This window comes from Orycteropus afer, unplaced genomic scaffold (genome assembly GCF_000298275.1).
Source record: "Orycteropus afer afer isolate SDZICR_OR568_19922 unplaced genomic scaffold, OryAfe1.0 scaffold00083, whole genome shotgun sequence".
NCBI lineage: Eukaryota > Metazoa > Chordata > Mammalia > Tubulidentata > Orycteropodidae > Orycteropus > Orycteropus afer.
Window position 1 is genome coordinate 8,171,793 of NW_006921670.1, and position 25,438 is coordinate 8,197,230.

Sequence of the window (25,438 nt, forward strand, 5' to 3'; positions counted from 1 at the left end):
TGTGAGGGGTTATCACCCATGGGGCCTCAAGAAAAACCAAACTCACTGCCACCGAGTCGCATAGCAACGATCCCTCCTTGGGTTTCTGAGGCAGTATCACTATGGAAATAGGTTGCCCAATGTGCCTTCTGAGGAGTTTTTGGTGGGTTTGAACCGCCAGCCCTCTGGTTAGCAGTGAAATGCCTTAGGCACTGCAGATCCCAGGAAATTCACACTCACATATAAGCTTTTCCTCCAGTGCAGGCCTGAAGGAAGGGAACAGCAGCAGCTATGGGCACAGTGAAGACCCGCTGTGACTGAGGGAGGGAAACGGGGGGAAAAAAACCCTCTGTTCCTGGGGGAGGGAAAAGAATAAGTCCTGGGCCCAGTTCATCTCCTGGAGAGTGGGCCAGAATCCCCACCCTCACTCCCAAATGAAGAGACACAGGGCTGGTGTAAGCGTGGGGCTGAATGATGAACACCTGCAGCACCACCAGCACCACCACCACCAGCACCACAAGCACCACCACCGGCACCGGCACCAGCACCACCACCACCACCAGCACCACCACCACCAGCACCACCAGCACCAGCACCGGCACCGGCACCACCAGCACCACCACCAGCACCACCAGCACCACCACCGGCACTGGCCCCGGCCCCAAGCAATAAGTAACAGCACTTCACAGCTGCAGGAGGGTCGAGAGTGTGGAAGGAAACCTTGTCTGTGGTGCAGGAGCGAAGAGAAGGCCTAAAGCTGAGGGCAGGACACAGACTTGGAAAAACCCTTGTGCAAAGCAGCCCCACCAACACAAGGAATGCTCCCACCCACTACCATCTAGTTGATTCCAACTCATAGTGACCCTACTGGACAGAGTAGAACTGCCCCATTGCATTTCCAAGGCTGTAAATCTTTACAGAAGCTGATCACCTCCTATTTCTCCCACAGAGCAGCTAGTGGGTTTAAACCACCAACCTTTTGGTTAGCAGCCAAATGCTTGGAACTACTACAATTCCAGAGCTCCTTCAAGTCATGCTACAGGGATTTAAAGCCTCACTGAGGGCTACCACTGCAGCAACTAAACCCAAATCCAGCCTAATTCCTGACTAGATTGATCCAAGTTCCCTACACTACGAGCCAGGAAAAGCCGGGGGTACCAATTTTCAGCCATATGTATTGATTACATCAGTCTCCAACAACAAAAAATGCAACGCACTGCCGTCGAGTCAGATCCAACTCATAGTGACCCCTTCTTGGGTTGCCAAGGCAGTTTCACTACGGAAGTAGATTGCCCAACCTTCCTTTCGAAGAGTGGCTGGTGGATTTGAACCGCCAGCCTTCTGGTTAGCAGTAAAATGTCTTAGACACTGCACCACCAGAGCTCCTAAATCAGTCTCTACTGACCCACAAAAGACACTGCTTTTAGCACAGATTATGAAACATGCTAACAACAACAACAAAACAAGAGAAACAACACATGGTCAAAAGTCAATGAATATATGACATAGATATTGGAACCATAGGACAAGGGAATTGAAAATCATCATCATTACGTTAAAATCTCAAGCAGAAAGGGTGAACACACACATGGCCAACAGAGCAATTTCAGTAAAGACATGGAAAGTGCAATAAAGAACCACATGGAAATACCAGAAATGACAAACACGGCGACAGATAAAGAACGCTTCCCAGAGGTTCATCAGTGGGCTCAGCACAGCCAAGGAGAGAATTAGTGAAGTTGGAAAGAGACAGATAAAAATTATGTAAACTGAAACACAAAGAGAAATGAGAATGAAAAACAAAAATGAAAACAACATAACATCCAAGAGGGCTTGGTCAATATCAAATGGCCTAACATTATACGACTGGAATCCTAGAAGGAAACAAGAAAAAGGGGCAGAAGAAATATTTGAAGAAGTAATGGCCGAGAATTTTCCAAAATTAATGCCAGGCACTTATCCAAAGAGCTCAAAGAACACCAAGCAAGATAACTACGTCTCCTGTGATAACTCCCCGCCTCAAAACATCAAAGGTCAGAGACTATCTTGACAACAGACAAAGGGGGGGGGAAGGACATGTTACGTGGAGAAGACAAAGGTAAGAAATACAGCAGCTTCTTGTTAGAAAAGATGCAAACCAGAAGACAAAAGAGCAGCCTATTTAAAATGCAAGAAAGCGTCTGTCCACCCAGAATGCAACACCCAGTGAGTATATTGTTAAAACTGAAGGAAGAATGAAGACTTTTTCAGGTCAACAAAAAATGAGAGAATTCATCATCAGTGTTCCTCTGCTACAAATAAGTTCTTCAGGCATGTTGTTATTAGGAGCTCTGGTAGCATAGTGCCTAAGGCACTTGACTGCTAACCAGAAGGCTGGCAGTTCAAACCCACCAGCCACTCCTCAGAAGGAAGGTTGGGCAATCTACTTCCGTAGTGAAACTGCCTCGGAAACCCAAGGAGGGGTCGCTATGAGTCGGGGCCGACTCGACGGCACACAAAACAACAGTGAGGCTGTGGGCTGCTGGACCTCTGTACACTGCTGGTGGGAATGCAAAACGCCACAGCCACTCTGGAAAACAGCCTGGCAGTGTCTTATAAAGTTAAGCTTCTAAGCCCAGCAACCCCACTCCTAGGTCTTAATCCAAAGGTCAACAATCCCTCTAAAGCAAAGAGAAGACAATGAGGGGCAGGGAAAGCAGAGAACTGGAGATGGAACAACCAGACGGCAGTTAGAGAGTGCTGACCCGTCATGAAGAATTCACTAATGCCACTCAACAACCTGTGCAGAAACTGGCAAATGGGAACCTTATCTTCTATGCAAACTTTCACCAAATACACAACATTATTTAAAAAAAAAAGGGAGGGGGGTGGTGGGAGAGTGACACATTCCTGGCCTTGTCCACTGCTAACCCTGGACTCTCCAGGGAAGATCCACGTGTACATGTTTTTTCAAAGGTCCACAGGTGATTCTGATGTGCTTCCTGATTCAGAAACACATACGTAAAATGCAAAGACTATTCTTGAAATCCCTTACTAGACTTAGAAAGGCCTCCATGTCATATTACCGGTGATCTTACTCTCAGTGTCACTGTTTACAGCCCCACAGTCTCACTGCTCATACCTGTCTGAAGAGCCCGTGGTTTTCAGAATTGTATCAGTGTCCTTGATAGCCTCCTTTCTCCAATAGGAGTCTGAATTGTCATCCCAGGTGGAAAAAGAACCGCTCCGTAACTCCACCGGCTCATCAAAGTACCTGCATGGGAAAGAGGAGCTGGTGACAGTGGCGGGCTTCCAGGTCACCCCCATCGGTCCTCCTCCACTTCCTGAACTCAGGGCTGGCCAGGAGACTGGAACTGGCCAGCAAAACAGGAGCAGACACAAGGTGCGCCATTTCCAAAGCCTTTAAAGCACCGGTCCTCAACCCGTCTGGCTGAGGGACAAACAAAAATGAAAGCAGAACATAACATCCAAGGGTGACTGGTCAGTATTGATCACTGGGCATGGGCCGTGTGGGACCGGTCACGTTTTCCACGTGGTGCAGCCTCGGGCAGGTTAACCCTCCAGCAGCCTGGGCAACCAAGATGCCCCACAGAGGACAGGTGTGTGGACAACCCACCCCCAGCAGACTTCACACACGCGAGACAAACCACTGTCGAGTGAAACCCTGGAATTTTGGGGGGATGTTTATTATTGCAGCATAATCTAGCCTATCTGGGCAACACATGACATTGTCATGAGCTAAGTGACATAAACTTACATATTCCATTTTCTAATTCTACTTCCACCAAATTGTTGTGTGTTGTCAAGTCGATTCCGACTCATAGTGACCCTATATGAAAGAGTAGAGATGTCCCGTAGGGCTTTCTGGGCAGTCACAAATAATGCGGCTGGCCCGGGAGGGCTGACCCTCTTGAGGAGCTTCCTGCTGGCATCTGTTCCATGTTAAGCATGGCACAAGGCACCAATCATACCGCTAACCACCACTGAGAGTCCGTGACGCTCATTAACCTCCGTGTGGAGTCAGACACAGAGCTACAGATGATGATCACAGAGCCATTCTGTACCTGTTCCTTCCGTCTGGAGCCTGAAGTCAACTTGACTCCATCTGTGAATGTCTCAGAGGGGGTGCTGGCCTGAGGGTGGGTGCACCCTTCATTAGCTGAGCATCCCTGAGCAGGGAGTGACCCAGACAGCGGAAGTCAACGGCCGCTTCCAGGCCTGCCCGGTTAGAGAAGAACCCTTGACCGAGCGTAGCAAGGTCTCCTGGGTGGAGGGCAGAGACTGGGTAGGGGGCTGGAAGTGCCAGGAGCCTTAATAAGAAACAAGCGGCTGTCTGAGAGCTCACGACGTCTCAGGGTGGAAGCCAGCAGCCTCTCTAGAAAGGCAGGGGTCAAGCTCAGGGGTGAGAGGCAGATCCCGGAGTCTGAGCGCGAGGGCAGGAAGCTAACTGCAGAGAGCCGAGATGCGTCAAGTCCAGCCAGGCTTTCTCCAGAGCAACACACAGGAGCACCGAGGGGCCTCGCTCCCGGAGTCACATGGTAGAGAGGACACTCGGGAGTGACAGGGCCTGTGGCCAAAGACGACCGTGAGAGGGCATCAGGAGCCTGGCACGCCCCACCTGCCAAGGCCCAAATGAGCTGAGGTTTGGGAAAGAAAACCTTAAGAACCAATCCATCGCCTGGCCGTCCCCCATCAGAAACAAAAGGGGGCAGGCAGCGGGACAAACTGCTGTTTGAAGCAGAGGAGGTGATTCTATATGGACGACAGAGGGAAGGCAGAATGTCTAAATGCAGCTTCCGCCTTTTCCAGCAAGAAGTCATTAAGACGAGCCTTTCCCCAGGAAGGGAACTATGGGTTTCAGCAAGAAGCTGACTGGGCCAGGCACACGCTGATGAACAGGTCAGTGCTGCACACGGGCTCTGCCTGAAGAACAGGGACAACTGGGCCCTGTTCAGAGAAGAGAGATTGGGACGATGAAGGGACTTGAGGTCACATCAGAGCAGGAAGGTTTGAAAGATGAGACATTCAGAGGAATTTTAGAAACACTTAATAAGCACACGTTAGCCAGGCCCTGCCCCTGGAGCCTGCACCAAAGGGAGGCTGCCTGGAGCCCAGAAACTCAGGAGGCGGCCAGGCCCGAGCCGGCGTTACCTCCTAGAGCTGCCAGGGACTGTGCAGGCTGCCCGCTGAGGAGGAGGGGTGCAAGCAGAAACTGGGGCCCACTTGGGGGGGGGGTCAAGCACGGGATGTGCAGGTTGGACTTTCAAGTTCCTTTCAGTTCTGAGATCCTGGGACTTAGAACTCTGTAGGTTTAGCATCATCCCAAGGAGCCGTGGGTGACAAGATGGTTAAGTGCTCATCTGCTAACAGAAAGGTCTATGGTTCAAACCCACCAACAGCCAAACAGAAGAAAAAGACTGACAACCTGTTCCCGTGATAATTACGGTCTGGGAAAGCCTACGGGGCAGGTCTACTCTGTCCTAGAGGTCACTATGCGTCAGAATTGACTTGACGGCACACACAGCCACCAGTGTACTCCCAGGGAGGACCATGCTTCATTCGCACACGTCAATGTGCTTATCCTGAAAGCGGGGGCATCAGGTATTTTAAAAAGCTCAGCTCTTCCACATCCCGAGGGAGACAGCGAGCTGGCCTGCCTGCTTCCCCTGAGCAGCACGTGTCTGTCACGGAGCACTCCAGGCACTCTGCAGGTGTCTCTGCTATGACAGGCTCTCAGCCACTCGCTGGGAGACAGACAGATGCCCCTTGGAAGGACAGGGTGAAGGTGACTAATAGCTGGGGCACACTTGCTTCTCGGAGGACACACAGCCTTCCTTGACCTCCAAACCTTTGTTGTTGTCGTCGTTAGGTGCCACTGAGTTGGTTCCAATTCACAGTGACCCCATGTACAACAGAACGAAACACTGCCAGTCCTACGCCAGCCTCACAGTCCCTGCTACGCCTGAGCCCATCGTTGCAGCCACTGTGTCAGTCCATCTCGTTGAGGGCCTTCCCCTTTCCCACTGACCCTCCACTTTACCAAGCATGACATCCTTCTCTAGGGACTGGTCCCTTCTGACAAAATGGCCAAAGTAGGGAAGACGAAGTCTGGCCATTCTTGCTTCTAAGGAGCATTCCGGCTGCACTCCTTCCAGGACAGATTTCCTCATTTTTCTGGCAGTCCATGGTATCTTCGCCAACACCATAATTCAAAGGCATCAACTCTTTTTCTGTCTTCCTTGTTCACTGTCCAGTGTTCATATGCATGTGAGATGACTGGAAATACCATGGCTTAAGTCAGGCGCACCTTATTCTTCAAAGAGACGTCTTTGCTCTTAAACACTTTAAACAGGTCTTTTGCAACAGATCTGCTCAGTGCAAAATGACGCCTGATTTCCTGACTGCAGCTTCCACTGGTGTTGACTGTGGATCCCAGTAAAATGAAATCCCCGATGACTTCAACCTTCTCTCCATTTATCATGATGCTCCGTATTGGTCTGGTTGTGAGGAGTTTCATTTTCTTTGTGTGGAGGTGTCATCCATACTGCAGCTTGTAGTCTTTAATCTTCATCAGTAAGTGCTTCAAGTAGTCCTCACTTTCAGCAAGCAAGGCTATGTCACCTGTGTATCGCGGGTTGTTAACAAGCCTGCCTCCAATCCTGATGCCACGTTCTTCTTCATAGAGTCCAGCTTCTGGGATTATTTGCTCAGCATACAGATTAAGTAAGTATGAGGAAAGGATACAACCCTGACGCACTCCCTTCTTGATTTTAAACCATGCGGTATCCCTTTGTTCTGTTCGAACGACAGCCTCCTTGTCTCTGTACAGGTTCCTTATGAGTACAGGTAAGTGTTCTGGAATTCCCATTCTTCTAAATGTTATCCACAATTTGAAACCCCGATTTGATGTCAGTGAGTTTGGGTACTTTTTAGTTTTAATGGCTTGATTCCCAGACCCCGGTTGGCAACACTTCTGACGTTTCCTCTTTGCCCCCCATGCCCACCCCGTCTTTACCAACTCTGAAAACATTCCTTAAAATCCCGTGACAGGAGCACCTTGCAGTCAGGCTCCATCTGACTGGCAGCCATAGCCATGTGCCTCTTCTGTTGAAGCCCACACTACCTTCCCAAGGCCAGGCAGATCGCCCGCCTTCCTTATTCCATATTCCGGAAACAATGGAGCTCAATAATAACAATCACAAAAACAGAAACCAAGGACAGGGTTGATCTTCCTGTTAACAGAAACAGCAAATACTCCTTCATAATTCATAGTATCCAAGTTCTAATGGGCTCATGAATAATTTGGAGGCAGTAAAAGCCTTCATGGAACTCAGCTACTTGCTGGCAGAAAGTCTTTGCTTACTTTTCCTCAGTTACCAAAGGACCCGATGGCACCATGTTCTGTTCACTGTGGCCACCTTACCGCGAGGGACAAGACAGGCATCCATGGTCCTGCTGGTCACCCACAGGCCATGAGAAGGTGTCTCTGGTGTGTAGTTGACACAAAAACACCATCTGCTCCCAGGCCCCAAATCATAACTCACTGTTTCGTAGCAACAAGAGCCTTGGGGGCGAACTCTCCACTAACCCTTTGACTAAGGAGAAGCCTAAAGGGTCCTGTAGGTTCCTGTGGGCAGAGAAGGCTCCAGGAGAGTCGGGCTGTGACCCGGAGCCAGGGCAGCCCTCCAGAAGGCTGTCGGGGTCCATTCATGGGGTGACTTCCCCTCTCAGGAGCCAGGGCGGCCCTCCAGAAGGCTCGGGGTCCATTCAGGGGGTGACTTCCCCTTTCAGGAGCCAGGGCGGCCCTCCAGAAGGCTGTCGGGGCCCATTCATGGGGTGACTTCCCCCTTTCAGGAGCCAGGGCGGCCCTCCAGAAGGCTGTTGGGGTCCATTCAGGGGGTGACTTCCCCTCTCAGGAGCCAGGGCGGCCCTCCAGAAGGCTGTTGGGGCCCATTCAGGGGGTGACTTCGCCTTTCAGCTGTTTCTCTTCCCAACCCTGTTACCCAGCTATAGCACTGACTTGACTTGAAATTTATTCTCTCTGCCTTCCTATGGTACCGTCTGCAGGGGTGCAAAGGAGCAACGGATGTTCATATAAGCCTTGGGGAGGACAGACAGATGGCTGGAGAACCAGTGTTACCCAGAGTTCCCTCTGACCCTCATCTAAAGTGTATATTGAAATAGTTTGACATGCCTGCTGTTTTCAAATCAAATTCAAAGTGAATTTTATCCTGTGTAAAATGTATTTCCTTTAAATACTTCATAAAGGAACAAGTTGGGTAGAACTTGTAAGTACAGAGAAGTCTGGTACCTGATAAAGGTTACCCAATACTCCACAGAGGTAACATCAAACCATCCAAGGCCCTGAAAGCACTGGAATGGAACACCACAGGCCACCAAAATTCTTTCCGTTTGTCAAACACCTGGAGCTATGCTTAGATAGAAGGAGCCCTAGTGGTTAAGTGCTTGGCTGCTAACCAAAAGGCTGGCAGTTCAAACCCACCAGCAGCTACACAGCAGAAAAGACCTGGTGATCTGCCCCCATAAAGAATATGGCCTAGGAAACCCTAGGAGCAATTCTGCCCCACCCCACGGGGCTGCTATGTGCCAGAATCAACTCAACAACAACACACCAACAACATGCTTAGACAATTTTTTAAGGATAGTGTTTGTTACACTTCTCCGTGAACTTGGATGTAAAAATGTACAATCTCACAATTAGATTCTAGTTAACAGTTAACAGGTATGCGCATACAACTGTTAGATAAGGCAAGTTTTTTATTTGTTCATTTCTTGCATTTGAAATATTCTTCAGTGACATCCTGGCCTGAGAGTCTTTGTCACAGTCCTTAATCGCCACACAACTGCAGCCAAGCACACTTCAAGAAGTTCTCCTCTCTCTGTGAGTCTTACATCCCTAGCTTCTTGTCACCAACTTTAACGCAGTAGATCTGGTGTCTGGCACAAAGGGCCTCCCCTAACTTGACAAACACAGGCTCGTCACAGTTGGGAGCAAGCACACAAAGATGGGCTGGGTGCTGGTCCAAGGCTGTGGCAGCTCCATGAATCCCACATGTGAGGCCATTGTGGATGAGCGTGGTCTTCAGGTCCCTGGTAAAGCAGGATGAACGTCCACTACGCCTCCCGTACCAATGCCTTCCTCGGCCAGGGCGATGGGTTACGGGTCGGGCGGAAGTTTGAATGCATCCAGGCCTCCACACTTGGCGGCAACAGGGCCATTTTAAAAGAAAACGCCTTGAGTCTGTGCAGTTGCCAGTCAGCTCTAGTGCCCTCCGAGATGTGCGTGATGGGCCCGCTGTAAGCACTGCCTACGCTCAGCTCACACTCATTTCATTTTCACAAACCCCACCATGACGGTGGGCTTCAGTGTTCTCAATCAATTACCTAACAGTAGCCATCAAACATTTAGACTGAGCCACACAGTCCCCTGGATTGCATTTCCATGTTATCATGCAGCTGATAAAAGAAGAATGACGCTGGTGGTGGCTGTGGTCAAGTGATTCCAGCTCACAGTGACCTCCGGGAGCAGAACGGGCCTGCCCGGCCTGCTCCACCTCGTGACCTTGGTATGCCTGAGCCCGCAGCTGAGGCTCCGTGGTAAGCCACCTCACGGAGGGCCTCACTCACATGGGCCCTCTACGTTTCCAGACAAGCACCTGGTCCCTCCAGGAATGCGTCCAAAGTCAGTGAGCTGAGGTCTCGCCAGCCTCGCTTCCAAGGAGCATTGCGGCTGCGTTACCTCTATGGCTGTGCACTCTCCCGACTGTCCACGGTCTCTTTGGTGTTCTTCCCCCAAACCCTAACTCTTTTCTTTCCATCATCCAGCTTCCTGTGCGTATGGGGCAACTGGAAACACCCCGGCTGGGTCAGGTCCCCTTCGTCTTCACAGTGACATCTCTGCTCTTTAACACTGTAAAGAGGTCTTTTACCCAGATTTGCCCAATGGAATCATATCCTTTGATAGCCTGATTGCTGCTTTCACGGCTGCTAAGTGTGGATCCAAGTAAAATGAAATCTTAGACAACTTCAAACCTTTTCTCCATTGATCAGAATGTCGTCGATTGGTCCAGTTGTGAGGATTTTCGTTTTCTTTATGTTGAGGTATAATCCACACTGAAGCACTTCAGGTCCCCCTCACTTTCAGCAGGCCAGGCTGCGTCATCTGCGTATCGCAGGTCGTTAATGAGTCTTCCTCCGACCCTGACGCTGCGTTCTTCTTCATATGGTCTGGTTTCTCGGATTATTTGCCAGCATACAGATGACTGAATAAATATGGTGAAAGGATAATACCCTGTGCTTGAACAATTTCTCTTAGAAAGATCAGCACAAGGCTGGTCCCCATGAGGCGGAGGTCAAAGATGTCCCAAATGTCCAAACTACCGTGCCACTCCATCATCTCAGACATTAACCCCTCCTCCTCCCAGTAATTTCCCCAGTCTTAGGGTTCTGAATTTCGCTGTAACGCCTCACAGAACTCACAGACACCCAAGGGTTCGTCTCACGTAGTAGTAGTGGTGGAGGCTGGCAGGCTGGCGAGTCCCAGGTCCGTGAGTAGGTCTGGCGGATCCTCCCAACTCTCAGGGTTAGATGAACCTTGATCAGCAGATCAGACGGCGGCTGCTGTCCCAAATCCAGGGGTGAGATGACGATGAGCCAAGAATCAAAGCCAGAGCAAGAGGCGAGCGAATCTTCCCAGGAGATTCGTTAGGTAAAACCCTCAGGGAAGCTAAGGGTGGCAATTTTTTTTTATACCCTCCAGCAAGGCAGGACTCAAGATACATTCCACTTGTGTTGTCCCAACAGAATTAACCTAAATCCCATCACAGAGTCGATTGCCAGTCGTTATAGGGAATGACTACTACCAGCTGCCCAGCCAAGCTGATACCTGACCTTAACTACCACACCACCCCAAACAGGCATGGATAATGGGATTTACAAAACACCACAGAATGGAGGACAATGGCTAGAAGGGCCACATCAAGCAATTCATTGCACCCTGCCCCGCACTTTTTCCAATCCTAAACCATACGGTATCCCCCTTGTTCAGTTTGAACAACTGCCTCTTGATCCGTGTACAGATGAGGAAGCTGCAGCACAGAGGGGTTAAGTAATTTGCCTAAGGTCACACAGCCAGTAAGTAGCAGAGCTGGGATCCATATGCAGGCCTCCTGGCTCCTGGGTCTATGCTCCTGTTTCCTCCGTCCTCAGCTGGTGCCCAGCCACAGTGAAATCCCAGGTTTCCTTGGGACCTTTTTTCTTAATTATTTTTTTACACTGAGGTTTGGTGAAAGTTTACAGAGTGGATTAGTTTTCCACCCAACAGTTTGTTCCCATTTTACCTGTGACGTCAGCTGTCCTTCCCTCAGCGTGATAGCAGCACTCCTCCCACTTCCTCCCTAGGGTCCCCGTTTCAGTCTGTCCCACTTTCCTGCTTCGGGGCTTTGTTTTGGGGCGAACGCTGCACCCTTCCACTTGGTGCCCTTTCAGCAGGCCCTCCCCTGTGCTGACCCCCACCGAGCACGCTGACTCAAGGTGAGACTCATCACCCTGTCTCTGCACGGAACCAGGGCCCTCTCCAGGGCGTGTCCAAGGACACAGGCCGGGCTTCATCCTGGGACCCCCTCGAAGTGCAAAGCGCTCCCCATTCAGAAACGCGAACACCAGCCGAGTTTAACACTCTCCCTGCCGACGGGGAGCTCTTGAAGCTGGCTTCTGAAACCAAGAACCTGCCGAAGCCCTAAGGTTCAGCAGGGAGATATTCCAACTGCTGGCTGACGCCTCAATAAAATTAAACAACCTAACACGGGCCTCTGGGGCTTGGCATTGCTCTCCAATTTCACATTTCAGATAAACACATCTCTCCTACTTCTAATTTCAACTCTTGGTTGTTGATTTTATTATGAAACATATAACATTACCAAACATTATCTACTTACAAACATTTCCCCAATTTCATTCTAAAGGACAGCCTTGGCTCCAGCCAGAGCTTTTAAAAACGATGAAATAAAATTGATTTGTGCCTGCTCCTGATGCAGATCAAACGGTCAGCCCGTAGCAGCCACTGCTTTTCAAAAGGACACTTGAAGGACGGTTTTAACTGGTCACCTGGGCCTGGCCGTAAAATAGGGGTCATCACTGTCTTCGCCATATGTTTTTTCTTACCTGGGCCCGGCCGTAAAATAGGAGTCATCACTGTCTTCACCATACTTTTTTCTTGGTTTTGCCACAACGGGCGTCTCCTGTTCTATGGTTTGCATGTCGGAAGTCACGGAATGGGAAATGCCACTGGAGAAAACAGAGGGTAAACATAGTTGGTACAGACGTGTGCTTTTGCCCAAGAACACACCTTCTAATCCATATGCTGACCAAAAAGAAATAAGTGCAGTTAAAACATAAGCAATAAAAACAATCCTTTTTGGGAGGTGTAAGTCTTTAAAAATATTAAACCAGTGAAGGTTGTTAACTAATTGCACACACGGTCAACATACATGGGGATATCTGTGACCAGTGTACACAGGGACGTCTGTGGCCAATGTACACAGGGATGTCTGTGGCTGACATATATGAGGACGTCCGTGCTGACATCCACAGGCATGTCCGTGCCGACATCCACAGGCACGTCCGTGGCCGACATCCACAGGCACGTCCATGCCGACATCCACAGGCACGTCCGTGCCGACATCCAATCCACAGGCACGTCTGTGCCGACATCCACAGGCACGTCCGTGGCCGACATCCACAGGCATGTCTGTGCCGACATCCACAGGCATGTCTGTGGCTGACACATATGAAGCCATCTGTGCCGACATCCACAGGCGTGTCCGTGCCGACATCCACAGGCATGTCCATGGTATCTACTCCAGTGCATGCCTACCAATGACTCAGACCAGTGCTTTCTTTCCTGAGAGCCGAGTTTGGAAATTTTCATGCTCTGTTAAATACTGTAGTCAAGTAACACAATTAAAGAAGGCAAGGAATAACAGAAAATAGTTCCAAAGTAGAAATTAACATGGCCCAAGGAAAACACAGTTATGATTTGCGAACAGGTTCAAACCCTGGAACCCAGAGGGTACCACCGCACATACCTTCTGCAGTTTCCAAACCCCATGCCAAGTCTCTCTGATTCCACTTTTTTTTTGCCGCTGATGTTCATTTTTTCATCTTTCTTCCTCTGTATTTCAAGGTCCTTGTAGGCTAATCGTAACGATGACACACTGAGGGACAGACCACATGATCCTTAATTTAGCTTTAACCCTGGGTTCTTCAATTAAAATACAAAGCAAAATGAAACATGTAACTTATACTTTTGGCTTCATGTTCCTTGCCATAATTCACAATTAGAAAGGCAAGCTGGCATCTTTTTTTATTACTCATCTTTTGGGAGTAGATGCTCAAGGCAGCTGGAATGAGCTCACAGCTAGGTTTTGGTTGCTGCTGAACCCACATCACTGAATTGTTCAGTTCCTATTTTCCCTGATCACACAACCACAGTTTATGTTACCTACTAGCAGATAATAATATAACATATACCTAATTATTTCTATGTATGGCAGTGACAATCAGGCTGTCACTAACTATGCATTAGCATGTTCTTACACCACATGTGACATGTCAAAAGTGCAAGGCTGGCCCCACTGGTTCACCCTGATGAAGACAACAACATAAATAAATGTGGGAGCTCTGCTAGCGTAGCGGCTAAGGCACTTGACTACTAACCAGAAGGCTGGTGGTTCAAACCCAACAGCCACTCCTCGGAAGGAAGGCTGGGCAATCTACTTCCACAGTGATACCACCTCAGAAACCCAAGGAGGAGTCGCTAAGAGTCGGGTCTGACTTGATGGCAAATAACAACACAACAACAACACACCACACGTGACATGTCAAAAGTGCAAGGCCGGCCCGACTGGTTCGCCCTGATGAAGACAGCAACATAAATGTGAGTTTACATCTTTATGATAAGTTTGCAGACAAATGAAGGATGGTTATGAAGTTTCAAGAGATCTTCAGTTTACGGAGCCCTCCCCTCAGTCTCTTTAGGTAAGCAGCCTTCCCAGAGCGTCTGAAACCAGACAGTACTCATCAGCCCCACCAGCCAGTCACTGAGCACCTGTGTATCCAACACCTATTTTGAATAAAACACCAAAAGTGTAAAAGGATATGTGAGACCTTGGCCTGACTTCCAGATTTCCAAACGATGCAGTAAATGCTTCATTTTCCATGAAGAAAACGATACCTGCAGAGTGATGAGGGCAGCACTGTGCCACCTGAGTCAGTACCGAAATTTCAGAGCCTGACAAGTGATGCTGTGGTTGGCAGGTGCCAGCGAGTCACTCCGCCTCACAGTGAGCCCACGCGCAACAGAGCGAAACCCTGCCCGACCTGCTGTGCTGGGGCCGTCGCTGCAGCCACCCGTCATCCGCCTCGTTGAGGGTCCTCCCCTTTCTCACCGCCCCTCCCCTTTGCGCGACATCCTTCTCCGAACAAAAAAGTGATGCACCTACCTTAGGAGGGTTTCCAAGTTATGACTGATTTTATAACATTCTGTAAAATATCACAAATCCACCCTAAGAAAGGTGCAGTATCAATTCCTTAAGGACGTGAGTGAATTGGCATCCCCGCAGGAATGCCAGCAGAATGCCTCCGCAGGAAAACGCCCTGTGGCTTTCCCTGCTCCCTCCTGCAGCGAGTCCAGGAGGATTTCTGGGACTGTTTCTTGGGGCAGCTTCTATCTTTACCATTATTCCCAGAGAACAGGCTACGGCAGGAGGCCCATGTTATCTCCCGCAAACACACACATCTCCTCGTGGAGGAAACCACACGTGAGCTCCATCATCAGGAGCTCCGACCGGAGAAGCCGAGCTCTGTCACACAGACACGAGAGGGGGCCCCTGGACTGCTGACACGGGACGGGGCCCTCGCTCGCTGACAGCGCGCACTGTGGCAGCCAGGCTTGCTGCAGCGCCGCTCGGGAGCCCCGAGAGCGCTGAAAAGCCCGAAGCCAGCGTCCTGCACTCAGGAGGCCCTCCCTGGCCAGGCCCGAGGGAAGGTGTCGGACGCTCGAGCACACAGCAGAGCCCGGCCGGCGCCCCAAGCAGAGAGCAGGCGGCAGCGGCCTCGTCCTTCTCTTCTGACCGTCAGACACACAGCCGGCCCCGGAGCACGGCTGAGACTGCCACAAGGGACGGCTCAGGGCACTGCGTGGAGGGCTTCATGCCACTGTCTGATGGTACAAGAACCAACACCACTGAACTGAAACGTTATTTATTTACTGCTGTGACAAGAACGAGCCTGCAGAAAATCGCTCTCACACCTTAAGGATAACAAAATACGCAGCTTCTCCTGGTCGTCACAACTCTGGCTGGATGGCTGGGCTGAGGTGGGTATGAGGCGCAGTGACAGGAATTAAGACATAGTGGGGATGTTGTTCTCACCAAGAGAAAAAGCCTGAGAGAGCTGCCAACTCGGGTTTCAAGTCAAGGTCACTAAACCCCTGCTTGGCTCATCCCCACCTTTCCAATGGACCCGTCAGCTCCAGTGAAAGGCAGACCCAGGCGGATGTTGCTTCAGCTCGGAATCAGCTGAGTCCTCTGTTTCCATCCCCCACCCCCATCGCCTGCAGGCAGGAAACCCGCAGGTGCAACGGCTGCTTCCCACGGCCCACCTCCTCTGTCTTCATCCGGTATCTGATTTTACTCGCATCCTGGGAAAACTCAAGCTAACAGTCACCTCGAGATACCCTGGCCTCCACCAGCACCACCTCCAGCGTGAGCCGTCTGGACCGAGCCACCACCAACTCCGAGAGAAGCCACCCAAACCCCCCTTCCACTGGTCCTTTTTCCCGGGCTGAAAATGTGGTCCTAGTGAGAGAACACAAAGCCACGTCCCTGACAAAGTCCACTTGACAGAGAGCGTACTGAACCTGAGCACAGTGCCATGCTGCCCCCTGCGTCCTGTGAGGTGAAGGACAAGGAGAAGTATCAACTTCAGGCCATCAGGGGGACCTTAGGAATTCCACTGAGCAAAGTGCCAGACTGAACAGGAAGAGATGACAGTGACCGACGCTGTAAGTGCCAGGGGTTGTCCGAGGGGCTTCAGCGAGCGTCAGCCATGTGCATCCTCAAAACCAGCCCCAAAACAGGCATCACCATTCCCTCCTCCTCACAGTCTGTAGTCACTCAAACGAAAACTACGATCACACACACTTGTGAATAAGAGAAGACTCCATCTAAGTGAAATAAACACACGCGTGCGGGAAGCCACACTGTCCGTCGTCGCTCTGGGTGGCACGCGCCCTCCTGTCTTCCCTCCGCCCGAGCTCTGACATGCAGTCACATGCGGTCTCCAGACCACCACAGCCCGTTTCCATCACAAACAAAAACGTCTCACGAGCCTTAAACGTCATTATTCCGTATCTGGGAATCGACCTACTTACTGAATGTGTGTAACCCCCAAACCGACGTCAGGTGCCTCGTGGTCACCCAGACATGGGCAGAGTGCAGAGCACTCTGGGTCATCCGTCGCACCCGGTCCCTGCCCAGCGGACGCTCTCTTCTGGGCCAGCTCGCCCGCTGTAAACAGCATCCTTCCCGCCCACCCCGGTCAACTGAGTGCCACGTTTCTGCATTTTCGTGCTTTGTCTGGGGATTTGGTCGTTTAAAATGGCCCAACGTAGTGCTGAGGTGCTGAGTCGTGTCCTTAAGCCCAAGGCTGTGCTGGGCCTCACGGAAGACGTGAGATGTACAAGCTCCGTCCAGGCACTGGCAACAGGGCTGTGGGCAGTGATCTGATGTGGATGAAATCAACAGTATGTGTTAAATAAGGTCTTTAAACCCACACGAAACAAGGCTATGCACTGATGGGTTAATGAAACGGCTGTGCCCAGAGGCTCACGGGAACCTAAGCCTGTATTTCCCACGGGAACAATGAGTTCGTCTCCATGGTGCCTTCACAGGGCATGGTTACCAAGAATACTGAGACGTGACTGCATATAAAACCAGTCTCTTACCTGGCCTCCTGGGTCCCAGTTTCTCTCCATCCCTTCTGCCCTGGATCTCACTACTGGACTCATTTCCAACAAACCCTTTCATCATGGCACTCCCTACGGAACTCGACCAGCTTCCCAGGTCAAACGTGAAAACACCCAGCCTGACTTGAAGGACCACCATGTCATTCCAGTCCCTGATCCAGGGAGGCCCTCAGGCAAACACCAGAACCCCCTCTTCTTCCTCCTTGTCAACTCTTCCCTTTCCTCTCCTCTCTGCCCAAGTCAGACTTGGAGATCCCTTCAAGGTGCAGGTCAGAACCTCGGATACACCACAGCCTCCCACCACACACTGAGACCCATCAAGGATGCAGGTCAGCCCTAGGAGACACCGAACATTCAGAGCTCAGTCACCGAGTGCACTGGGTCACACGCTGTAATTACGCTTCCTGTCACTGAGCCAGACTTCACGTAGCCTCTGAAAGTACACACCGCAGTAGTTTGTAGAACCCTCGCTAATTCCAGAACATTTCCTTACCTATCAAACAAGCCCCCTACCCATGACGTGCCCTCCCCACATCCCCTCTGCAGCCCCTGGCAAGCACTAGCCTATTTTCTGTCTCTGTAAAACCCCCGTTGCCAACAAGCTGATTCCTATAGCGCCCCAAGAGGACAGAGTAGAACTGCCCCATAGGGTTTCCAAGGCTGTAATCTTTAAGGGGGAGCTCTGGTGGTGTAGTGCCTAAGGTATCTGACTGCCAACCGGAAGGCTGGTGGTTCAAACTCACCAGCCATTCCTCAGAAGGAAGACTGGGCAATCTACTTCCATAGAGATACTGCCTCAGAAACCCAAGGAGGGGTTGCTATGAGTTGGAATCAACTTGATGGCAGTGAGTTTGGTTTTGGTTATACTCTTTAAGGAAGCAGGCTGCCACATCCTTCTCCCACAGAACCGCCAGCCTCTCAGTTAGCAGGCGAGCCCTCAGCCATGGCATTCTGTCTCTGTCAGCCTATTCCGGTCATTTTATATACACTTGGAACCACACAGCGTGTGGTCTCTTGTGTCTGGCTTCTCTGACTTAGCATCATGCTTCCAGGTCCACCCGTGCTGTAGCATGGATCAGCATATTTCTTTTTCTGGCTGAATAACAGTCCGTTGTATGGCCAGACCACGTATGTTTATCGAGTCATCAGCCAGTGGGAATCCGGGTTGCATCCACTTTTCAGCCATTAGTGAATAATGTTGATATGAACACTCATGTAGAAGTTTTTGTGTGGACTTCTTCTCTTTGATGTTATACCAAACCAAACGAAACTCACTGCCGTCGAGTCAGGTCCGACTCATGCGACCCCTCCTTGGGTTTCCAAGGTAGTATTGCTACAGAAAGAGATTGTCCAACCTTCCTTCCGAGGAGTGGCTGGTGGGTTTGAACCGCCAACCTTCTGGTTAGCACTCAAATGCCTTAGGCACTACGCCACCAAAGCTCCTCCCATTGCGACCCTAGAGGACAGAACAGAACTGCCACATAGTTTCTAAGGCTGTATCTTTATGGAAGCAGACCGCCTCATCTTTCTCCCACAAACCAACTGGTGGGTTTGAACCACTGACCTTTTGGTTAGCAGCTGAGCACTTTAACTACTGTGCCACCAGGGCTCCTGTTGGCAGGCACCACCAAGTGGCGCGGTGCTTCTGTTTAACCTTCCGAGGCTCTGCCACACTGTTTTCCACAGCAACTGTGCTATTTCACATCCCCTCCAGCAGTGTCTGAGGGTTCTAATTTCTCCACACCCTCAACCAACGCCTGTCATTGTCTTTTTGACCACAGTTATCCTAGTGGGTGTTAAGGAGCCCTGGTAGCACAATGGTTAAGTGCTTGGCTGCTAACTGAAAGGTTGGTGGTTTGAATCCATGAGCCACTCCATGGGAGAAAGATATGGCAGTCTGCTTTCATAAAGCCTTGGAGACCCTGTGGGCAGTTCCACTCTGTCCTCTAGGGGCGCTGTGGGTCAGAATGGACTCCAGGGCAGTGGGTGTGGTTTGGGCTTTGCTTCTGTGAAGATTGACAGCCTTGGAGACCCTGTGGGGGCAGTTGCACTCTGTCCCCTAGGGGCGCTGTGGGTCAGAATTCACTCTGCAGCAGGATTTTTGGTTAGCGGGTATGAAGCGGCATCTCCTAGTGTCCTGACTTGTTTCTCAAGTGACAGGTGAGGAAGAGCCTCTTTTCATGTGTAAACGCCTCTTGATGCATCTCTTTCTTTCCCTTCTCACTGACATCATCCCATCCTGCTCCCACAACTCCAGCTGGAAACTGTTCTCTCCTTTTTGCTACTGCTCACAATGTGTAAAGTTCACACTGTTATCACTCTCTCTTCTCGTCCATTCCACATGCCAGTGCAGGATTAGTTTTCATAAAGCTAACTTTTGCGCATACACACGCTTAAAGATAACTGGCACTTGGAAAGCAAAGTTCAGAGTTGTTTAATGAATAGTTAATTTACTGAAAACGTATTACTATAACTCAATCAAACTTACATGAGCTCCTCCTTCGGTGCTGCCCGGGCCAGGTCTTCCTGTTCCTTCATCGTATCTGCAGCTTGGGCTTGTTTTTCCATTTCATTAAAGCTTTTACTCGCCAGCTTCTGGGCTCCCAGACTTCCTTTTTTGGCCCCAAGCTAGAAGACACACAAGCTGCTTGTAACACCGTGGACATTTATTGTGGTTTAGTGAGTACCTGGCATGTGACGAGTACGTCACGTGGGTTCTCTAGCTTGGCCTCACAACTCTGTGAAGTTCATACTGTTATCACCCCCAGTTTACAGATGAGGGGACTGACGCCCACAGCAAGTCAAGATCACACTGTCAGGAAATGGCAAACCCAAGCCATGCACTTGAACTCATCTCTGTATTTGAAAGCTTGCCAGGCTAGCCGTTAAGCCTCACAAAATGTTACACATACAGAGACATAAACACAGGTGGGTCTCCCTGGCAGCCTTTGTTAAATTTTTTAGTGTTCTGTCATAATTAAGAAACGTTAAACACATTGTGTGTAGAAGACACTCACTAAGAAGGAAGTCACCGCGGTAAACAAAGTCTAACTCCCTCAAAGGTACACTGACTGCAACCCAGCTCCAAAGGGAAAACACAGACAAACAGAGACCGTGGCAAAGGCGGCTTCTGGAGCCCAAGCACTTCCCACGGACACAACTGACGTCTGACACACAGCACTCACCCCCTTTTTAGCTTGATTCGGTTTCTTTTTAATGATAGAAGAAACTTCTGCCAAAAAACAGAAATAAAACGTCAGACCAGTAGAAATCAGAGAGAATGATTCTATGTCTCGCGTACTCTTAATGCGCTCTAAGACGCTGTGCATCACTGTTTCAGAGACTACCATTTCCCACACTCGGTTGTCATCTAGAAGACTCAAGTCCCCGAGTGTGTTCTAGCTCCGTGGAACTTCCTCGGGACACAGGACACAGACACTCTCGGGCTCTAACTCCACAAAGTGTCCCCGCTCGGAGAGGGCATGGCCTTTGACCTCCAGAGACAGCAAGGTGGGGAGCCCCAGTTTGCACTTTGGTCCTTTCTTCAGGGACGTTTTTTACATACAGTAAAACCAACTTGCCAGGTAACAGTATTTTACGATATCAGCTCTCCAGGCATTTAAGGGTACAACGAAAGCCATTCATGATGTGCTTCTTCACCTTGACGGACAGACAGATTTGAGCTTAATAACCCATAAGAAATACAAAGCTTTCTATTATTTTAGCAGCAGCAGTTTACAAACTGCACACAGACATGATGCTTGTAGAGAAAATTCCTTAAAAATCATTTTCTGGGTGAATTTTCATCATAAAATCTGTTCTGATTATAGAATTATGTTTAAGAGACCCAGCAAAAATAAAATCTTCCTTTTTTTTTTCACAAAGGAGAGAAGATGGCATATACCACAGCCCTGATGATAGAGCATCATTGTGACATTTCAAGTGTGGAAAGGGTGTCCCCCTAAATTTCCTTTCTGACACCCTTCTAGATCTGCACTGTAGTGGTTACATGACCTGCTCCCAACTCCCTACAAGTCTGCTGCATGATGAGTACATCCGGAACATTCCTAATCGCTTTGTTAATTTCACCAAGGCAGTAGCTTTCCAACTAATGCAAGCTAGTAAGTGCCAGCTCCCTGATAGTGAAAAATTAAAGACTCAGTTCCCTTCTTGTAAAATCAGATAGAAACGAGAACAGAAAGCACTCCTGAGTAAACAGGAAAGGTGAGCGCCCTCTGGCCTCCACTGTGATGCTGGGAACGTAACAGTGAATCAGAGGCATCAACATTAACAGATCCAGTCACGATGCCGCATAAAATACGAGACGCACATGCGGAAGGCACAGATGCGGCTCGATCTCGGCCATGGACCTGACGCTCTAGATGGGACACCTTCATTACCTGACGCAGCCTTGGTCGGTGCATTCAGACCTTCCACGCTCGGTCCCTGAGGTCCGTCTGCAAGGGAAGCACAGGGATGTGAACCCAGGCGCTGGAGTCAGCTCCTCATTTCTGAAGAAGCAACGCGCAACACGGCTTGCTCAACCCACACATCTCATCCAGTCCTGTCAACGGGCACCATTCCTTTCAGCTCCGTATTAAAATCTATCATTAGGGGTCTGAGTTAAAAGTTCACTGCAATCACTGACAACAGCAACTCAAAAGGTCAGACAGGAGCTTAGGGGGCAGGGAGTTTCTGTCCGAGGAGAGGGGACAGTTCAGAAAAGGAGGGTGAGGCAGGTGTGCCACTCAAAGCCCCACATGAGTGTCACTGACTGCACATGTAGGACCTGCTCGACGGGTGCGTGGTTTGCTGTTTATTCTCCACAACCACAAAATTAAAATCTTTTTAAAGTCCATCAAGATACAAGCGTATTTTTTATCCAGGGGTCTAAGAGAACAAAAATGAAATTGGTCTCTCTACTCAACGGAATCTGTAATTCCTCCTTACGCCCCCCCAGTGTTCTGAAGTGCCTGCTCTGCGACGTGGAGTTCCCATGGGGGCTATAACCCAGTGTATGTCACTATGTGGAAATTCTAACAAACCAAGGAAAAAATCTAAACCTCACTGCCATCAAGCCAATTCCGACCTACAGGACAGAGTAGAACCGCCCCAGAAGGTTCGAAAGGCTGTCAGTCTTTCCTGAAGCAGACTGGCTCACCTTGCTCCCACGGAGCTGCTGGTGGGTTCAAACCGCCAGCCTTCTGGTTTGCAGCCAGAGCTTCAACCACTGTGCACCACAGCTCCTCTGATAGGCTCACCATGAGCCAGAACCAACTCGATGGCAGTGTGTGTGTGTGTGTGTGTGTTCTGGGTGAAAGTTTACAGAGCAAATTCATTTTCCGCACAGCAGTTCCCACACGTTTTGTTTCATGACATTGACTGCAGTTCCCCACGATGTAACAGCTCTCGTCCAGGTCCTCCCTGTAGTCACCTCTTCCCTGTGGCCTTCTTTCCTGTGCACTCCTGCCCCCCGAGCTGTCTCCCTGTGCAAACACTGCCCTTCTGTTCTCTCATGGTTGATCATTCGAAGCAGCGTATCTACCTGATGCAAATGTTCATCTCATATGCCTGGCTGTTGTTTGGCTGGAAGCCACAGGAATGAGTTCAGTTCTAGATCTGAAGGGTAACTAGGGGCCATAGTCTCAGGGGTCTCACGAGGCTCTATCAGACCAGCAAACCTGGTCTTTTTATTATTATTATTATTGAGTCTTATTCCACATTGTTCAGGATCCCCCACTCTGTTCACGATCTCCTATACCAATCTCAACAGTGGGTTTTTATGCCAAGGATAGAGACCTAAATTTTCAGTTGCCCAGAAATCTGCCCTGTTTTCTAGTTTACCAAGGAAATGATCCTGGTCAGGAATTTTATTTAGACTTTGTATTAAAAAATATATATATATATTTTTATTGGTATTTTAAACATTAACTTTATTAATGCATAATTTGATAAGTTCTGAAAAACATATTATCCACATAGCCAATCAAGATACAGACATCTCCGTCACCTCCAAAAGCTCCCTCGTGCCTCTTTGCAGTCGCCCCTCCTCACCCCGACTCCAGGCCCCAGCCACCAGCGGCCTGCTTTCTGTCCCAGTGGGTGAGTCTGCGCCCCAGGAGGCACTCTGTCTGTGTGGCTCCTTGGAGTCGGCAGGGGGTTTCTGAGGTTCCCGTCGTCAGGGGTGTCAGCGTTCACCTCCCCGTAGAGCAGGATCCCAGCGTGTGGACACACCACTGTCTGCTCGGCCATGACCTGGTTCATTCACTTTTGTGTTGTGTCCAGTTTGGGGCTATTATGACTAAAGTCACAATGGACAACTGGGAACATGTCCCTTTTTGGACCTACGTTCACGTCTCTTGAATAAAGACACAGGAATGGAATTGCCAGGTTAGGCAGTGAATGAATGTTTAAGAATGTTTTAAGAAACTGTCACCCCGTTTTCCAAAGTGGTTGCACTCTTATACTCCCAGCAGCAGTGCAGGAGAATCCCAGATGCCCCATAACCTCATCAACACTTAGTACTGTCGGTCCCCAAATTTAGCTTTTCTCGAGTCCCTGGGTGGTACAAAAGGAGAAGAGCTCAAATGCGCTGAAAGGTTGGCGGCTCGAAACCACCCAGAGCTGCCTCAGGAGACAGGCTGGTGACCTGTTCTGAAGGGTCACAGCCCTGAGAGCCCTTGGGCGCAGTTCTACCGGGCAGCACAGGGGGCAGAGGCAGGATCGACCCGGCGACCAACAGCAGCAACGGAAGTGCCGTGATCATCTCGGGGGGGTTTTGCTTCGCACCTCCCATGAGAACGTGTTTTTTAGGCACCCGTGATCTTTGGTTAAAGCCTCGTCCACTGTCAACCGAGTTGCAGTCTTCCTACTGCTCAGCTCCCAGAGTGTTTTTTCATATCCTCTGGATACAAGGTCTTCCTTCCTCCTACAAACGCTGTCAGCATCCCCGTTTCAGCGGCTTACAAGCCCCTGGGTGTGCACAGGGATTACCTGCCACGGGCCAGGATCGACTCTGGGACCCGGGACGGGACGTCAGGGAACAAGAGCACACAGTCTGGACACTTTGGTTCCAGGTTCCATTGTGAAGATAACCCTTCCTCTCGTCCTCCTGCTGTCACCCAGAGCTAACACAGGAAATCGGGCTGCCCCGCCCCCTTTTCAGCCTGGAGACAACAGGTGTCCCCAGCCAGCAGCTGCTGAGAGAAATGCTGATGGGAGACGGAGGAAGGGGCTACCACAGGTGCTCGGGGACAGGGATTCTGCGGTGAAAGCCTTTCCGGGAAACTCATCTGTTAAAAGTGTAGATTGAAAAATGTTTACAAGAGTAACATTTTGTTCTGTCTTTAGTTACCTTGTTGTTGTTGTTAGGTGCTGTCGGGTGGCTCAGACTCAGCGATCCTACACAAACCAGAACAGAACACTGCCCAGCCGTGTCCCGCGCCCACAATCCTTGCCACGCTGGAGCCCACCCCGGCAGCCACAGCGGCGATCCATCTCCTTGAGGGTCTTCCTCTTCTCTGCAGACCCTCTGCTTTACCAGGAGACTGGCCCCTCCTGACATGTCCAAACAGGTGAGACCGAGTCTTGACCTCCTTGCTTCTAAGGAGCATTCCGGCTGCACTCCTTCTGAGACAGATGTGTTCGTTCTTCCGGCAGTCCACGGCATATTCAGTATTCTTCGCCAACACCTTATTTCAGAGACATCAATTCTTCCTCGGTCTTCCTCGTTCATTGTCCAGCTTCCGCATGCCATCTTATCTTAGGTCTGTGCTAGTGCACCAAACCAAGACATCCGGCCTCTAAGGGGTAAATGTGTCTCCTGCGACACGTGCCCTTCAACATCAAAAGGCCTTTTATGCTGTTAAGTTGTCACAGGAACAAGTCCAACTACCTTCTGCACTTTTATAAGACACATAACCCAGGTCACTGTAGTATGATTCTGAGAAACCAGAATGCTAATGTCCAGTTAGAAGCGTGTCTGACTTCTCTGGAGGCGTGAAGGTCATGTGCGTATAAAGTCACTGGCTGGGACTCAGACAGAGAAACAGGAGTCAGAGTTCTTGGCCTCTGAAGGAAACAAGCCTTTTGTTGGTACGTGAACTGCACGCTACCGGCACACAGATGCTGACTCCCCTTTTCCTTTGATGAGGCTCAAGTCTGTACAGGAGGCCCCTCCCTCCTCCAGGAGTAAGAGAAGCTCACCGTGTTCTCTTCCTGGATGTAACACATGTCTTAGACTGAGATCTCTGGTTCCCTGCACTTAGCTCTGTGTGAGGAGGGGGCCGGGCTGTTTTATTACTTTGCTAAAGGCTAGACATGGCAGCCCCAGATCCTTTACTGAATGACCCGCCATTTCCGCAGTCGAAACGCCGCTGGCCTGACAGATCTTCTCCTACAGCAGTAAAATAA

The 25,438-nt window shown here is 50.1% G+C and overlaps 1 protein-coding gene across 1 annotated transcript in view; it reads right to left on the reverse strand.

Moving 5' to 3' along the window:
- ARFGAP3 (ADP ribosylation factor GTPase activating protein 3) overlaps positions 1 to 25,438 on the reverse strand; it is a 77,096-nt gene that overhangs the window by 31,311 nt on the left and 20,347 nt on the right. Inside the window, exons 6-12 of the mRNA XM_007941791.1 lie at positions 24,020 to 24,041; positions 21,427 to 21,483; positions 20,212 to 20,258; positions 19,515 to 19,654; positions 13,086 to 13,214; positions 12,163 to 12,285; positions 3,101 to 3,232 (exon numbers count right to left, since the gene is read on the reverse strand). Of these exons, the coding sequence (XP_007939982.1) occupies positions 3,101 to 3,232; positions 12,163 to 12,285; positions 13,086 to 13,214; positions 19,515 to 19,654; positions 20,212 to 20,258; positions 21,427 to 21,483; positions 24,020 to 24,041 (650 nt within the window). The remainder of the gene's footprint in view (positions 1 to 3,100; positions 3,233 to 12,162; positions 12,286 to 13,085; positions 13,215 to 19,514; positions 19,655 to 20,211; positions 20,259 to 21,426; positions 21,484 to 24,019; positions 24,042 to 25,438) is intronic.